The sequence below is a fragment of the Cryptomeria japonica genome, chromosome 8, assembly GCF_030272615.1.
Source record: "Cryptomeria japonica chromosome 8, Sugi_1.0, whole genome shotgun sequence".
NCBI classification, from domain to species: Eukaryota; Viridiplantae; Streptophyta; class Pinopsida; order Cupressales; family Cupressaceae; genus Cryptomeria; species Cryptomeria japonica.
In genome coordinates this window covers 450,630,530-450,649,038 of record NC_081412.1, presented here as the reverse complement: position 1 = coordinate 450,649,038, position 18,509 = coordinate 450,630,530, and the positions used below count along the sequence as shown (strand labels likewise).

Sequence of the window (18,509 nt, the reverse complement as noted above, 5' to 3'; positions counted from 1 at the left end):
TCTTTAATTTGTGTCATCAGATCATGTCATACTCAACTTTATTCTAGTTAACTCACTTTATAATTTTTTTTAATACAAGAATATTTTTAAGTGAGCTCACTCATTTGAAGCTGATGTTTACAATAATATTTCATGGGCGTTATATAATTATCACCTAGAGACTTTAAACAATCCAAGTGAAATATTAAGTAGAAATTGTGAAGTCAAGTGAGATTAGTTGTTCCAAGTCATAAACTTGTCAAAAGTTAATTTAGCTCCTAACCACTTTGCCATGTTTATAAAAGCATCTTGAAAAACAACATACTTCACATGGGATCACCCCCATTGAGACTAAGCCCATGCAAATCTCTCTTTTTTGTTGTTGGTAATTAGGGCTGGCGGATTCCAATTGCCTTGGGCAACACTGGAATCCGCCTAAGGGGGCCAGCCCCTTCTCCAACATATAGGGCCAGGCCCTATACCTTTCGGCTACTCCAAAAGGTCCCCACGCTACAAACCCAACACGCCACCATGATAGGGCCGACCCTATCCACTTCGCACAAAAGAAATTAAATAAATTAAAAGACAAATTAAAAGGTTCAAATGCAAGGCAAGCCGACTTGATTAGAAGTGTTTGCTCTCCTATAAATAAGGCATATACTTCTCACAATATCATCAATTCAGTTTCAAGTAAATGCGAAATACATCTTCAGGTAGCGAACTTCTTTGTAAGCAGCAGATCATAGCGAACTCCATTTATATGCAGCAGATTATCAGTTAGATCATAGCGAACTTCATTATGTGCAGCAAATTACCAATTAGATCACAGCGAACTTCATTAAGACAGCAGGTTATCATTAAAGACAGTGATCTCCATTGAAGGCTCAAGCAAAGGACTGCGAACTAGTTGAAAGGTGCAGTTAACCCTTGTTATGCACAGCAAGACAGATTAGAAGGACTGCAAATCTTGATCTCTGTCAGTAAGCTAGTTGTGTAGTCTTCTATGTCATCCTCCTTGTGACTGCAACATCTATGCTCCAGATAAGTGTGTAATTATCAATTGAATCTAAAAACCATAATCAGATCTGAGGATCTTTTTTGGCTGGGTTTTTCCTCCTAGGAGATTTTCCCAAGGTAACTTTGTCTTGTTTTTTATGCATTCATTTCTTACTATGCTTAAATCTGAAAAACAATAAATCTAATTAACCTAGTTAGAAACAAATTCTGATTTTCTGAGTTTTATTTAATCTGAAAGTACTAAAACTAACATGGTATCAGAGCTATAGGCTAGATCAAACTATCAGATTTTGAATTCAGTACTCCTAATATCCAGATTGTTGTCGCATTTGCAGGTCAGGTCAATGGGGCTGAAAGTTGAAGATAGGCTTGATGGGAATCTCAATTTTACTGCATGGAAAGTTCGAATCAAGTTGGCTCTAGAGGAAGAAGATCTTCTCCAATTCATAGAAGCGAAAGAGCTAACTGAACCTACGGATGCAGCCGAGCTAAAACAATTCAAAAAGGATGTTGTTAAGGCCAGGAAGATTCTCATTGATTCGGTCAAAGACCACCTAGTCACCTCTATTGCCTCATTTACCACTGCAAGGGAAATGTTCAGCCATCTACAAGGTACATATGAAGTTAACAATCTCAGTAGGGCAATTACTTTAAGATAGCAACTACTTTAAGATAGCAACTACTTAATATCAAAATGGCAAAAGAAGATTCTGTTATTTCCTTTCAGAACTAAAGAATCAGCTAGGTTTAATTGGTCATAACATGGAAGACAAAGACCTTGTCATGATTGCCCTAAATGGTCTACCTCACTCATGGGAGTCATTTATCCAAACCATAAGTGACAGGACTGAGTTACCTACCCTTGATCGCCTTAAGAATGATTGCATCCAAGAAGAGTCTCGCCTCATCACAAGAGGGCAAACCAAAAGTTCCCATGTAGATGATCATCACATGCTTGCAGCTCAATGCAAAAAAGGGGGAAATTGGAAGAAACCTTTATCCAAAAAGAAATAGGGAATTCAGACCATTTAGTTCCCAACACCCTTGGAAGAAACCAAGAGATACCTCGCGTGTCCGATGCTTTAGATGTGACAAATTTGGTCACTATGCTAAAGAATGTCAGAATAACCCTAACCAAAATGAAGCCAACCTAAATGAAGTCTCAGAACAAAATGATGACTTCTTATTCATCTCCGCTCTGTCTAGCAGTGTTCCTTCAGATAGTAATACATGGTTGATTGACAGTGGTGCCTCCAGACACATCACAGGCTACTGTGATCACCTTTCAGACTTAGTAGAAAAGGATACCAGCCTTCGCGTGGTAATTGGTGACGACGTTCGTTATTCGGTAAGAGGTTCTGGCTCTACTTCTCTAAATTTAGACTCTGGTATTTCCTTGCACCTCAGTGATATCTTGTTTGTTCCTGGAATTAAAAGAAACCTAATTTCCATTTCTACTCTAGAAGATAAAGGTTATCAAATTGCATTTTCTGAGGGAAAAGTTCTTGCTTGGCCTAAGAAATCTAGTTTTAAATCTACTCGTATAATTGGTCATAGATATGATAGTCTTTATAAGCTCTCCTCTAACCCTATTCAAACCCTCATTAATGAGGCTCCTGAATCCTGTGAGTTATGGCATAGAAGACTCGGACACTTGCATTATCAAGCTCTTCCATCTCTTGAAAAGTTAGTCAAAGGTATGCCTAAACTCAGTCAAATCCATGATAACACTTGTAAAGGTTGTGCTATAGGTAAAAATGTTAAGAGTCCATTTCATAAAAGTGAAAATAGAGCTAAAGACAAACTAGAACTTGTTCACTCTGATTTATGTGGTCCTATGTCTATAGCATCTCCTAGTGGATTTCTTGATTACGTAATCTTCATAGATGATTTCTCTAGGAAAACTTGGATCTACTTCTTGAAATCTAAAGAATCTGATGAAGTCTTAAGTAAATTTAAAGAGTTTAAAGCATTAACTGAAAACTCATCTGGTAAAAGAATTAAATGTTTAAGATCTGACAATGGAGCTGAGTACACCTCCAGTAGCTTTTATGATTTTTGTGTTGAGTCAAGAATTAAGAGGGAGTTTTGTGTTCCATACAATCCTCAACAAAATGGTGTTGCTGAAAGAAAGAATAGGGCTATTGTGGAGGCTACAAAGGCTATGATTCACGATCAAGACTTACAGACCTTCCTATGGGCTGAGGCTTCTAGAACAGCAATGTATATCCAGAATAGATGTCCTCATCGTGTTCTAAAGAACATGACCCCGGAAGAAGCCTTCTCAGAATCCAAACCAGACATTAGTCACCTCAGAATTTTTGGAAGTCCCGTTTATGTTCATGTGCCCAAGGAAAAGCGATCAAAGTTGGAACCCTCCGAAAAGAAAGGCATGCTAGTCAGCTACAGTGAATCCTCCAAGGCATTCAGGATATACATCCCGAGTCAAAGGTATGTTGAGGTAAGTAGGAATATTACATTTGAAGAAGACATTGCTTTTAAGAAATCGAAAGGTTCTTGTGTTATTGATGAAGCTAATGACAATCAAGATATAAACGTTGATACTAACCCTGAGATTCAGAGGGAGTGGGTTGAACCTCCACCTCAAGAAGAACATAATGATCCACCAGAGCCCATGAATCCCACTAATATTCCTAGTGACATTGTCATTACCAAAAAGCGGCCTCTTTGGGTAAGAAACACCATTCAAGAAGCCAAAAGATTTGCTGCTCCCAGTGGCACCTTCCGTGAAACTAAGAGACTTCAGGTATTCTCCAACTACATTGCATTGATGTGCAATCTCATTGAAACTAAACCTTGCAATGTTGAAGAAGCCTTGATTCATCATGCCTGGAAGCTTGCTATGGATGAAGAGTATCAGTCAATCATCAAGAATGATGTGTGGGACATTGTGCCAAGACCCAAAGGTAAATCTGTTGTTTCCTCTAAATGGTTATTTAAAATTAAACATAATGTTGATGGTAGTATTGAAAAATATAAGGCTAGATTTGTAGCTCGTGGTTTTTCTCAAAAGGAAGGCATAGACTAGGAAGAAACATTTGCTCCTGTTGCTAGATATACTTCTATTAGAACGATAATAGCTATTGCTGCTGCTAGGGGTTGGAAACTACATCAGATGGATGTTAAGACTGCCTTCCTCAATGGTGTCATTGAGGAAGAGGTCTATATCGAGCAACCTGAGGGTTATGAGATTCAGGATGGATTAACTCATGTGTGCAGGTTGAAGAAAGCTCTATATGGCCTTAAACAAGCTCCTCGTGCTTGGTATGAAAGAATTGATAAATACTTGCTAAGTCTAGGCTTTTGTAAAAATGATGCTGACTCTAACATATACTTTAAGGTAGCCAATGATGAAATGCTAATCCTAGTTCTTTATGTGGATGACTTATTCCTTACTGGTAAAGATGAACTTATTATTAGATGCAAGAAAGAACTAGCTTCAGAATTTGAAATGAAAGATTTAGGTTTGAAGCATTATTTTCTAGGTCTAGAAGTATGGCAAAGATCTAACGAAATTTTTCTAAGTCAAGGAAAGTATACTATTGACATTTTGAAAAGATTTAAAATGATGGATTGTAAACCCATGTCTACTCCTATGGAATCTAACTTAAAGAAGTTAAGTGTTTCTGCAGCTAACTCTGATTTTGCAAATCCATCCGAGTACCAGCAGTTGATTGGATCACTGATGTATCTAGTTAACACTAGACCAAACATATGTTTTGTTGTGAATGCTCTCAGCCAGCTTATGAGCATGCCCAAACATGTTCATCTTACTGCAGCCAAGCATATCCTAAGATACTTGTGAGGCACAGTTGGCTTTGGGCTGAAGTATCCACTTAACACTTCAATAACCTTGGAAGGTTAGTCAGATGCAGACTGGGCTGGAAGCCTCAAAGACAGGAAAAGCACCTCCGGTATTTGTTTTAGCTTGGGATCTGCAGTGATCTCTTGGGCTTGCAGAAAACAATCCTTAGTGGCATTGAGTACTACTGAAGCTGAGTCTATTGCAGCAAGTGTAGCTTCTAGAGAAGCAGTGTGGCTTCGTAAGCTTCTTGCTGGGTTGTTTGGTCAGCCTTGGGATCTGTTGTGATGTATTCACACATCGTCCCATTGCAAATGGGGACCCCTGCTTTTTGCTTTCTAGGGTTTGTTTTTTGGGTCTTTTAGGGTTTTGTCTATTAGCCTTTGCATTTTGAGTGTCGCCAAGGGGATCACCTGGATAGCAGGTCCTGCTTGAGGAAAGTCCTGATCCTGAAATTTGGCTAAGTCTGGAAAGTCTTGATCCTGAAATTTGACTAAGTCTGGAAAACTGAAAATCCTCCAAAAACTAGATTTTGCAATATAGCTCCTGGAGGTCTGAAACCACTCTCAAACATCCTGAAAGTATATATGGAATATAACTTAAAGTATAAGAATTATATTCCATAAAATTATCCTGACAGAGAGTTCAAAAAGTCAAATTTCGCTCCTGACCCTTCCTAAGGGTCCAAAGCGAATTTCGCTCCTGACTCTCTCTGGAGGTCCAAGGCAAATCTCACCCCTGACCCTTCCAAAGGGTCCAAGGCGAAAATCAATCTAGGACTCATTTCTTGCCTTATTTGACCAAATTTTGACTTGCAAGGCATTTTGAAGGGAAAGTTGGGAATGTTTGAAAACCTTGAGAAAATGATGAATTTTGGCCAAGATTAGGAATTTCGCTCCTGACCCTTGTTGAGGGTCCAGAGCGAAATTCATTATAAACTTCATTTGCCACCTTGTTTGAGCTTGAAACCTTGTTCCTGGCCTTAAAAATGATCTTACCTCACCCTGTGAAGTGGTTTGAAACTAAGAGATTGATCAGTTTAGCCTAGATTGTGAATTTCACTCCTGACCCTTGCTGAGGGTCCAGAGCGAAAATTTTATATGAGCTTATTTTTCACTAATTTTGGCTAACTTGTTTTGTGCAGGGTCTCCTGGAAGGAAGGTTGAACATCATTCAAAGGTTTGGACGCTTGAAAAATGGTGAATTTGGGGCAACAAAGGTAAATTCACTCCTGACCCTTGCTGAGGGCCTAGGGCGAAATTTTGAATAGCTCTCATCTTGCATGGAAAAAAATCAAGTTTTGGACATAGATGAAACAAGGACATCTCCCTTTACTCACCTGAGAAAGTGTCATTTTGAAAAAGTGAAGGATTTTGTTGAAAATTTAAAATTCGCTCCTGACCCTTGCTAAGGGTCCAGGGCGAAAATCTTGTGGGAGATGTTTTTTTGCTTAGTCTTGGTTGAATTGGAATGCCAAAGAGGTTTCAAGGTGAAAAATGAAACATTTTGAGTCTAAATTGCAAAATTCGCTCCTGACCCTTGCTGAGGGTCCAGGGCGAAATTCCTTTCAAACACATTTTTTGACCTCTCTTGGGCATGAAATCCTATTCACAGAGCAATACAAGATGAAATCTTCCTTAGCAAAAAAAAAGTTTCAAGGTGAAAAGTGAAGCATTTTGGTCTAGATGGCAAAATTCGCTCCTGACCCTCTCTGAAGGCCCAGGGCGAAATTCTCAAAAACACCTTTTTTTGCAAAGTCAAAATGTTGTTCTATGATTGGAATGGATGAGAAAAGGCATGTTTTACCCATTGAAGATAATTTGGATGATCAACAAAGAAGCAATCAGGCTAAATAGGAAAAATCGCTCCTGACCCTTGCTGAGGGCCCAGGGCGAAAAACCTAACATTGGACCTTTTCCTCCAAGTTTGAGCAAAGCTAAGACTAGGCATGAGTTTGAAATGATGTTGGAATTGCCCTAAAGTGAAGGAAGATTGTTAAGAATGCAAGTTTTGAAGGCAATTATCAAAATCGCTCCTGACCCTTGCTGAAGGTCCAGAGCGAATTTCCAAGGTTCTCTCCTTTTTTTGTGGAATTAAGACAAAATCTTGCTTGGATAGGTGAAGGACGTGATGTGTTATGCCTTAGAGGTGATTTGAAGCTTAAAGAATGAAGGAATATGCTTAAAATTCAAAAGTCACTCCTGACCCTTGCTGAGGGTCCAGGGCGAAAATCATAAAACCAAAATATTTCCTTCAAGATTGTGCTAAGGCAAGGTTAGGCTAAGATAGAAAAGACCTTCAAAAACATGATGAATAATGATTTGCCTCTAAAACTTGATGATTCTAAGCCAGGGAACAAAAATCGCTCCTGACCCTTGGAGAGGGTCCAGGGCGAAAATTTGAAAACCTCTCATTCTACCTTGTAGAAACAAGACAAATTTAGATGGAGTGGATAAGGAAAGACATAACCTAGTGATGAATGAAGTGGATAAGGAAAGACATTACCCTTGGTCCAGATTCGATGTACCTAACTCATGGGAGGTGGCACAAACTTCTATGTACCTACCCTAGCTATCCATTGGTCGAATTTTCCAAAGAAGACATGTGTCCAATTAATACAATTATTTCATTGGTCAGCATTAAGTTTGTTGTAACAAACCCTAATTAGGGTTTTCATTGTAGAATCTTGGCCATTGATCTCAAATTGATCTTAGCCATTGAATTGTATTAAGGGCACTATATAAGCCCCGGCTCTTCATTTGTAAAGGCTAATAGAGAGCAGTTAGAGGGAGTGAATAGTTAGAATAGTGAATTAGTCAGTTAATAGTATAGCAATTAGAGTAGAGTAGAGAGAGAAGGCAAAGATTGTTGCCAAGATGTTGTAAAAGACTTGTAAAACTTCATTGAAGAAATGGTGAAATCTATGGGTCGATTCAACAATTTGCATGGTCTTATACTTCTCAGTTTTGATTTCATGTTATTAGATGAGTGGAAGAAATGTGTTTGATTGATGGTGAAATTCGTATATCCATACTACTAGCAGTTTGCTGATTGCAGACTTGCCTTGCGTAGTCAACTAGAATCATTCAGTTTAAGCTTAACTTCAATTGTCGCTTCTTCATTGATATGCATCAGCCTGATGGTGTCTATGCCTATAGTGATGATCTGAACATCATAAAGCTTTCCTTCGAAGATCGCACTAGCCTTGTGGAGATGGTCCTGGGATGTCAAAACAAGACCTAGTTAGAATTTCATCAAAGATCATTCATTGCTCCTACATTCTTAGTGTTAGGATTAGATCATTTCCTCGCCCTCGTCTTTTTCCCCTTTTTCAAATCTAAGCCGGTAAAATCTTGTGTTCCAGCAATATTCAAAGCAAATCAGACGTTTAGGTCGACAAGTGTAAGTCCCCTTGTGATTCCAGCAAATCACATCATACCATAGAGAGCTTATCCACACGTAGAGATCCTACAGCAAAGAACCTTGAAGTCATCCCGATTGATCCTTTTCGCGATATCTTCAACATTCGAAGACTTTATTCAAGAGAGGATAAGGTACCTTTAGGTATTTTATTCTGTGTTTGGTCGTGTACAAAATACACATCAACAGGATCCTACAGTTATTCACTGTGATAACCAGAGTTGTATTAAAATGTCTATCAATCCAGTGTTTCATGACAGGTCAAAACATGTGGAAACCCACTATCATTTCATTCGGGATATGGTGCAAAGAGGTGCTATTCAACTGAAGTATGTCAGCACTGATGAGCAGGTTGCAGATATTCTTACCAAGCCTCTATCCAAAGTGAAGTTTGTGTACTTCAAGGATAGACTTGGTATTATGGAAAATGAAACCCTAATTGAGAGGGAGTCTCAATCTCAGTGATACATTGTGTTGTATCAAACCACCCTCTGCGGGCAATGTAAGGTGGTATTGTAAACTTCTCAGGGAGAAGTATAATTATTAACCATCCTCTACGGGCAATGTAAGATGGTATTGTAAATGTTAACCATCCTCTACGGACAATGTAAGATGGTATTGTAAATCTTCTCAGGGAGAAGTGTAATTGTTAAACCATCCTCTGCGGGCAATGTAAGATGGTATTAGTGTAATTGTTGACCATCCTCTACAGACAATGTAAGATGGTAGAAAAGATCCTCTCCACCCTCTGCGGGCAATGTAAGGTGGATCCAGTCTATGCTCGTGTGCAAGCTAGGAGATTATGATTATGTAGTTCCATACTTTGCTTGTGTGCAAGATGGAAGATTATGGTTATGATTCTCTTCCCTAATTAAGAGGGAGTGTTGTTGGTAATTAGGGCTAGCGGATTCCAATTGCCTTGGGCAACATTGGAATCCGCCTAAGGGGGCCAGCCCCTTCTCCAACATATAGGGCTAGGCCCTATACCTTTCGGCTACTCCAAAAGGTCCCCATGCTACAAACCCAACACGCCACCATGATAGGGCCGACCCTATCCACTTCGCACAAAAGAAATTAAATAAATTAAAAGGTTCAAATGCAAGGCAAGCCGACTTGATTAGAAGTGTTTGCTCTCCTATAAATAAGGCATATACTTCTCACAATATCATCAATTCAGTTTCAAGTAAATGCAAAATACATCTTCAGGTAGCGAACTTCTTTGTAAGCAGCAGATCATAGCGAACTCCATTTATATGCAGCAGATTATCAGTCAGATCATAGCGAACTCCATTTATATGCAGCAGATTATCAGTTAGATCATAGCGAACTTCATTTATGTGCAGCAGATTACCAATTAGATCACAGCGAACTTCATTAAGACAGCAGGTTATCATTAAAGACAGTGATCTCCATTGAAGGCTCAAGCAAAGGACTGCGAACTAGTTGAAAGGTGCAGTTAACCCTTGTTATGCACAGCAAGACAGATTAGAAGGACTGCAAATCTTGATCTCTGTCAGTAAGCTAGTTGTGTAGTCTTCTATGTCATCTTCCTTGTGACTGCAACACCTATACTCCAGATAAGTGTGTAATTATCAATTGAATCTAAAAAACCATAATCAGATCTGAGGACCTTTTCTGGCTAGGTTTTTCCTCCTAGGAGGTTTTCCCAGGGTAACTTTGTCTTGTTTTTTATGCATTCATTTCTTACTATGCTTAAATCTGAAAAACAATAAATCTAATTAACCTAGTTAGAAACGAATTCTGATTTTCTGAGTTTTATTTAATCTGAAAGTACTAAAACTAACATTTTTCATTTCTTATTTCATTTTTATTTATGCCTAATTTTTTCTTATAAATGATCTTAATACATTATGTAAAAATTTAGCTTAATTCTTCAGAACACTTATTTCAAGGTCGAGAAATAGGTCACTCCAATGTGCATGCTTGCATTGTGTTACAATAATCTACTTCGACATTGTGATACTTCCAAATCTGTGTTACAAGCATACATTTGCTGCATATCTATTTTGAATTTACAAGACGAATAATGAAATCATATATATTTTGGGCAGACATGTCTGCATAATGTCATGTTTAGGCATCATGGAAAGTTGTCATTTCCTGTATCCATATATTGTTAATTGAGATTGTTGATTAACAGCACTGATTCTTATACTGCTGGAAAGAATTGAGCCAAATTGCAGTTCAATAGGATACAAATTCTTCCATACCCTGTAATTACTTAGATCCATGAAGCTGGTAAGAATGATTGCAAGTGGAGAGGTTGGTACATCTATTGTTACAAATAGAGCACCCATTTCACCTTTACCTAATCTCAAATTTTGACTGGAATCAAGATTGAAATGATTGGTGGTCAACATGCAATGTAGTTCCTAGCAAATGAGAAGTCTAACAATATTTAAGGTACTCCATGGTTGCATTAAAATTTTATCAAACATGCTCTATTTGTCAAAGATAATGACAATAAATAATAGGCAAATGACTTTTTCTTAAATTATGCTCCTATGGCATATTTGGAAGATTTTGTTTCTCCTCTAAAGGACTGTTGAAGACCAGGGAGTACAAACACAAAAGCCAAACCAAGTACATCTTCAAGACACCACATCAAGCTGTCTCAAGCTAAGCAGCCGAGAGAAGGAGATGACCAAATCATCAACCAAAAGCACAATAACAATCACAACACTTAAGAAGCCAACAATTCACCAAATGGATAAGTTATCTAAGAAAAACCTCAAGCTCATTTTTATCATAAACACACCTTATTTTTATCATTCCCAACTCTGAAATTTCAGTTAGCAATGTGGTTGGTACTTACACAGATACATCCCATAGTCAAACCTCAAAAAAATTGCTAAAACAGTGCATACTATAACATGATAACACTAGCTCTTGTTTGCATTAAATTTTAATCTTGTTATATGTTTTGAAGGTAGAAAGTGAACCAAATGAAAAATCAACTTATTCGGTTTAAAGTGATACATTATTTAAAAAAGGTTAATCATGTTCTCTAAATGGTAATAAACAACACACATTAAGCCAGTTTTAAGTACCACTTATTAGGATATACTAATGTTTCTTTAATGGTTGTTTTAGTCATCTTACTCATCTTAGTCATCTTAGTCATCTTTAGTTATTTCTATTTTCAGCTTCAGTTTATTATTGTTTCTTTTAGAAACATCGTCTCTTGTAAATTCTTTATTTAGAGCTCTCGCGCTATTGTTTAAATCATCAAATATTTTAACATGGTATCAAAGCAGACCAATGGAAATTCATAAAATTTGGCGAATTTTTTCTCAAAAAATTCGTAACCTCTTTTTATTTGGAATTTTTTTCCAAAAATTTGTTTTTTCAATTTTTTATAAATCGTTGAAGGTTTTGTTGAAATCTTTGCAGAATTTCGTCGGCTCTTTTAGAGCTATAATTCAAAATTTTTGTGGGTTCATGAACTGTGTTCATGGGTAGTTTGGGTGTTGCGTTTGAAGATCGTGGAGGTTTTCTTCTGGTTTTTTTTGTGCCCATGGATTTTTGGTTTTTGTTCGTGACTATGGTGTTTCAGATCTGCAACCTGCATTTGTATTCTACATCCTGCGACCTACAGTTTCAGATCCTCTGTACCTACGGTCTAGGGCTTCGTGGAGTCGGACCTTGTTCGATGTCTTCATCTTCCTGCAACAATACGACTAGGGCACACAATCTGCCTTTTTTGTTAGGTCGCCTGGAGATGTTCTATGTGTTTTATTAAAAAAAAAATTCCTTTGAAAAATTTCTGATGGGTTTTAATAATTTTTTCCCTTTAAAAAATTTGGGGAGGGTTTTAATAATTTTTATCCTAAAAAAATTATTTTGTTTGGTTTATAATCTTTTACCTTAAAAATTATTTTGTAAGGTTTATAAATTTCTCCTCAAAAATTATTGTTTTTTAATATTTTGCCCCAAAAATCATGTTGGGTTTTGCCTGATTTTATCCTCAAAAATCATGGGTACAAGCATTCCTGTCTTAGGGTTTTTACTGTTTTTCCCGGAAAAAAAAAAGATGCTTTGTAAACTTTCGTTTCTGGGTTTGGCATTTTTTTCCTCTAAAATCATTGCTTCTTGCAGTCTGTTTTGGGGCGTCATGCTCATCTACAAAAGTTTGTGGACAATTTGTGTTATCCAGAAGGTCTCCAGATTCTGGGAGGGTCAGTGGCAGGCTCATCCTAAAGGCTCATGTCGCAAAACGTTCCAAGAAGGGGGCAGCCTTCTTTGTTTTTCTCTTGGTAGTTAGAACAATGACCATTAAGGGAGGGTATTAGAATATTGTAACGTTTCTTTAATGATCGTTTTAGTCATCTTAGTCGTCTTTAGTTAGTTTCTATTTTCAACTTCAATTTATGATTGTTTCTTTTAGAAACATCGTCTCTTGTAAATTCTTTATATAGAGCTCTAGCTCTATTGTTTAAATCATCAAATATTTCAACACCACTAAAATGTATTAGAATGTAGAAAAAGCATCTTGTCAAGTCCCTTGAAATTGCTTGTAGTTGTGGTATATTATCGGATTAGGTGTATAGTTTGCATGTGTCAATAAAACTACATGTGTTAATGAACTTACATTTGTAGCATGCACTTACTGTTATATCAAGGTTGGTACCTTAATAGATCAGCCTACCTTTATGTCATATGCTTGAATAGTGCATAAATATAAGTTATGTTTCTCACCACATAATCAAATTCATCCATATTCTACTATTCCATTTTATAGCAGTATTCCTCTTTTGACTCTCTGTTGACACATCCACGTATTGGTGTTCTTCCTTATGGAGTTTATTATTTGTTCAATTATGGACCTGAGTCATTAACCTCATACAATGGATTTATCAGCCTGGCAGGTTTAATAGCTATATATACAGTCTTTGAAATGCCAATTACAAAAACGTATGATAGAATGATAATAGCTAAGGAAACTAAATGAATAACCCAGACCTGAAACCAAACACTAAAACATTTCAAGCTAACTCGGAGCTGAAATTTGACTCTGCTACAACAGCCTCAACACACCCATTCATCAATAGAAAACATTTTAACCCTCAAATAAAGCTCAGGCAAAATCAAATCAAATTCTTTAATTTTATTTTTGTAGCAAAAAACTAAACACAATTCTTTACCTGTTGTGAGAGCAGCAAGAATCTTCTTGTGTAAAGGAACATCCCCAACATGATCTTTTCCAACATATAAATTTTTAACCTGTGCAGAAATAGTTTACATTGAAACAGTTTGCCAATTAGTATGATTGGCATAATGAAACGGGCAGAACAAACGAATTTAAAAAATTGACTTATATTTGCATTCAATAAAATGTTGATTTACTGAGATACACACTGAAGGAATTAAAATTTGATATGGAAAAACATAATCAATGTACCTCTGCAGATTCAATAGAAGTTTGAACCAAATATAACTCATCAAAGAATATTTGAGCGAGTAAACATAATCATGCAAATGATATTGCATTCCTCCAAATCTGAGGTTTGCAAGGCTGATAGTAATGAAAACACGGTTGTGTTCAGACAAGTTCCAATTTGATCTCACTGAACCAACCTAACCTATGTGGAAGAAGATGGACCACCCTTGGTTGGGATCAAAGTGCTCTTAAAATCCACAAATCTGCCAATACCTTTGCTCATAAGAATATCTACATAGAGAATTCAAAGTAATTACTTGTGTTACCAGGTCCTATTTTGCCCCAGGTTTACGTGTGGGTTTGGTCCAGGTTCGCCCCCAAGTATGCCCAAGGTACAGCCTGGGCGCCCAAGTTGCCTATGGGTTCTTCTGTGAGCGTCCAGGTTCCCTGACCCACAAGGAACTGAATGCTCGGGCAATACCTTGGGCATGCTCAAGAGGAGCCCCGCATATACACAACTAGGGACACCAAAAAAGAGAATTCATTCAGAAAAACATTTTTTTAAATCTATAACACCCCCAATGCCTCCATTTGCCCTAAAATGAGAGTCTTCTATATTTGCAACTCATTTGACAAACACAAAACATTAAGAACAGCATTTGTTTCCTCCAAGCTGCCATTGTTGGGTTTTGAAGGATGCTTCACATTTTTTTAAGGTGAGGGCTACAAGGGAGTAACCTACATCAAAAGATTAGGAATTGGTGCACAAGGAAGATTTAGCCATCAAAGATGAGTACATCTTTCAAAAAAAAAATTAATTTAAAAGAAAAAAAAATATTGAACTTTCAATGCATAATAAAATGTTACAATGTCGGTTTTTTTCCCTAGTTGTAGTGTTGTTAATTTATAATGTTTTTATTTTAGGTTCATACAAAACGGCTGGAAGTTTTTATTCAATTGCCCGAAATACAAAGAGTTCTTTTAAATTTGCTGCATTGTCAACTCTTTGGTGACATACAACAATGATTCAACAACTTCCTAGTGGTGGGGGGTTATCTTTGGTGTTGTAGCTAGTGTGGAAAAGAATATAAGAGCTCATATTTTCAAGTGAAAGATCACTTTTTGCGCTATTCCTTTATAGCGAATAAAAGTGTGTCCTAGGCCAAATAAAAAAGGGTTCCCAAAGGAACAAATACTGGCTTATATTAAAGAACAAGAGGATGTCAACATGGCAAGTAATAGATCAAGGCTCTTGCACATCCTCTTGCCAAGAGAAGCTTGCACAAACCTCCTAGTGGCTTATCACAACCAACAGGCCCACACCCTTTCATGCTAATGCCACCATCTTCTGAAGAATAGAATGTTTTAGTTTTGCTTAAAAAAGGCCTATTGGAGAAGGCCTTCAAAAATAAAAAGGAGGAGATTGCAAATCAAAGCATTGCTCGTTGCATTTATGGTAATGCACTTCCCTTCCACCTTGTTAGATCACCTTATTGGCAGGATATGGTGAGAACCCTCTATAATATACCTCCTGATTATGTTAGCCTTGAGTATGAAAAGGTGTGAACCACCTTACTTGTGAACGAGAAAGTTTCAGTAGAGACATCACCAAGAGTAATCAAGGATACCTGGTCTGAAATAAGTGAGTCCATCATTTCTAATGGATGGAAAGATTGCAAAAATAGACCATTGATCAATGTTATAGCAATCTCCCCTAAAGGGGCAATGTTTTTAAAGGCAATGGATTATGAGGGCAAGTAAAAGAAGTAAGTTTCATTGCAAATATCCTCATAGAATCCACTGAAATGATGGGGTCTAAAAACTTTGTCCCAGTCATAATAGACAATGCTAAAAATTGTAGGGTAGTTGGGTCTATGGTAGAGCCAGAGGGTACATATAGTCACATTAGTTGGGTCTGTAGTGGAGGCTACATAATACATATAGTCACATTTTCCAAACACCATGTACAATTCACTCACTCAATTTGATATTGCAAAAGATTGGCAAGAAATTCAGTGCGTCAAACAAATCTACACAAAGGGTAGGGAGATCCAAATGTTTGTGTCTCATCATGATTTGTCATAAGGCATCTCTAGGACCTTCTCCAACTTGGAGTTGTTGAAGGTAATTTAATTTTTTTTTATTTTTATTTTTTTCTTGTTGTTGATATGTGACATGTATTTTTTTATGCCATGCTAGGTTGTTGAAACTTGGTTTGCATCTCACACCTAAGTTGCCGGTTCGAGTTTGAGCACCGGTTCGAGTTCGAAGAACCGGTACCAGTACGCCGATACAGCAAAATTTTGAAAAGGGGTTTGGGTTCGTTTGGATTCATTAGTACAAAAACGTGTAAATTTTATATATATAGCCTATAAGCATGAATTAAGATTAGCATGTCACATAGCATCATATAAACAACAAAACCAACATAAACTTGTAATCATAGCATCATGATCATACCATAACAGCATCATTTACATCAAGTTTAATATCAAAATGACAAAATATTCAAGTATCATTGTTTCAACTTTCAACAATTTAAAGTTTAATCATCAAATGGATTCTCTAATTCATCATCCTCATTCTCCTCCTCATCATTGACATTGACATTAGATGAACCAATGCCAATGCCACTTACACTTGCACTATAAGTTTGCTCGCTATCCGAGTCATCAAATGCAACAAGCTGAGAAGTGAAAGCATCAAAATGACAAAATATTCAAGTATCATTATTTCAACTTTCAACAATTTAAATTTTAATCATCAAATAGATTCTCTAATTCATCATCCTCATTCTCCTCCTCATCATTGACATTGACATTAGATGAACCAATGCCAATGCCACTTACACTTGTACTTGCACTATAAGTTTGCTCGCTATCCGAGTCATCAAATGCAACAAGTTGAGAAGTGAAAGCATCCAAATCAGTATGCTCTAGCTCTATATCCCACATCTTCGTTTCCCCTTGCTTGTACTCATGTTTCTTGTGTGAAATGAGCCAAGTTAATATTTTAAACTCACTTTTAGGGTTATATTTTAATTTTTTTATGTGGTGGATTTCAAAAAAAATTAAATTTTGCAAAAAAAACACCTTTTTTGGGCCATCAGACCCTTGGGTTTGACCTGGGTCCTCTTGGGTTCGCCCTAAGTCCTCTTAGGTTCAACTTGGTCCAAACTAGGCCTGTGAATCACAGACCCTGTCTAGACCATAGGCGGACCGGACCAAGACCCCGTTCCAGTACCAAGGGTCTAGGGGGCCGAACCCGATAACCTAGTCTCACACAATTGTCTGAAATACAAATTGTGAAGGTGTGACAAGCCTTGAGTTCTATGGTCATCAACAAAATATGGAGTGTATGAAGGCAGTCAAGCACAAAAAGAGCCCAATAAAGTAAAAGCATTGATCCTAGATGAGTGATGGGATCCTATGGAATATGTTTTGAATTTCACTAAGCCCATTATCAAAATGATTAGATATGTTGTTATTAATCACCCATGTTTGGGTGAAATATATGATGGCATAGACTCCATGGTGGAGAAAATAAGAACAATATTAGAAGCCAAGGAACATTACCCAACAAAAACATTTTTCAAAATTGTGCAAAAGATTATCGTTGACTGTCGCCAAAGAATTATAGCAAAGAGGTACTTTCATTGTCGATGAGGCTGCCACCGTATAAGAAAGAGGAGGTTGTTGCTGCCTACAAGGCTACATTAGAAAGATATTTTCAGATGAAGATATCTAAAGTATTGCCTTGAGCGAGTTTGGCCAATTCATACCTTCAAAGAATCATGATGTTTCTACTCTTCTAGACAAAAATAGGAAAGATGCTCATGATTGGTGGTATCTACATGGTCAAGGCTCCATTTACTTGCAACCACTTGCAAGTAAAATTCTCTCCCAAATATGTATCTTTTTATTTTTTATTTTTCATGTTTTTCATTCGATAGCATAAGATGGAATACTTGGCGAGTATTTACGCCATTAATTTGCAAAAGAAACTCGTAGAGTTTTTGGCAAGTTTTCACAAAAAATCGGCAAGTTTTCGGCTAAAACTCAGCTGCATAAAAAAAAGAGGCCCAAACACATCAAAAAATTATCTAATTTTTTTTTTTTTCAAGTCAGTCTCATTCTCCTCGTCAAAATATATACATGAAATATAACATTTAAGTATAAGTCCTTATACTTAAGTTATATTTCATGTGTAGTGCATGACGCACGATCAACAATCAAACACTTGTGAGCACTAAATATCACATCAAGTTGAGGAGAATGCCACATAATCTGACTCACAAAGAGAAGGTTTAGTTCCATGCCAGGAACATAGTATACATTGAGGAATATATGATTCCTCCCACCAAACTATATCTAAACATTGCCCTTGCCGACAACGGTATACTCTTCACCTCCTCCAAATATGACTAAACCAATATAGGGAGAGAATTTTGTATACCAATCACACCTGTGAGTGAAATACCGAGAAGCACCAAAATCTATATACCAGGCAGAAGATTTCACATGGTCTGCAGGTCTTTTAGCCATAAAGGCGTAAAAGGCAGACTCTTTCTACTGTGTGCTCAACGACATTGGCTTTAGGCTGAGACCCTCCATGCTTCCGTTGTTCAGAAGCTATCCGATTGCGACAGTAGTTGCATTGAACCTTCTTCTTTGAACCATCCTGAGACCGATTGGAGTCTTTCTACTGAGATGACTGCGATGACTGAGATTTACCTTTATCCTTGTGAAAGGATTTGGTTGTAAAGGCTTGTTCTGAGGAGGACGAAGTGGCACTGCTATCAAACTATTGTTTCCAATGATCCTGCTACAGAAGTTTGGTGCACAACTTTGGAAATTTCAAATCAACATT

General features: G+C 37.2%; 1 protein-coding gene across 2 annotated transcripts in view; it reads right to left on the bottom strand.

The window, feature by feature from the left end:
* Nucleotides 1-18,509, bottom strand: part of LOC131052668 (mitochondrial uncoupling protein 1) — a 59,352-nt gene that overhangs the window by 20,888 nt on the left and 19,955 nt on the right. For both annotated transcript variants that reach the window (XM_057987243.2, XM_057987250.2), the window contains exon 4: nt 13,405-13,483. In XM_057987243.2, coding sequence (XP_057843226.1) covers nt 13,405-13,483 — 79 coding nt within the window. The remainder of the gene's footprint in view (nt 1-13,404; nt 13,484-18,509) is intronic.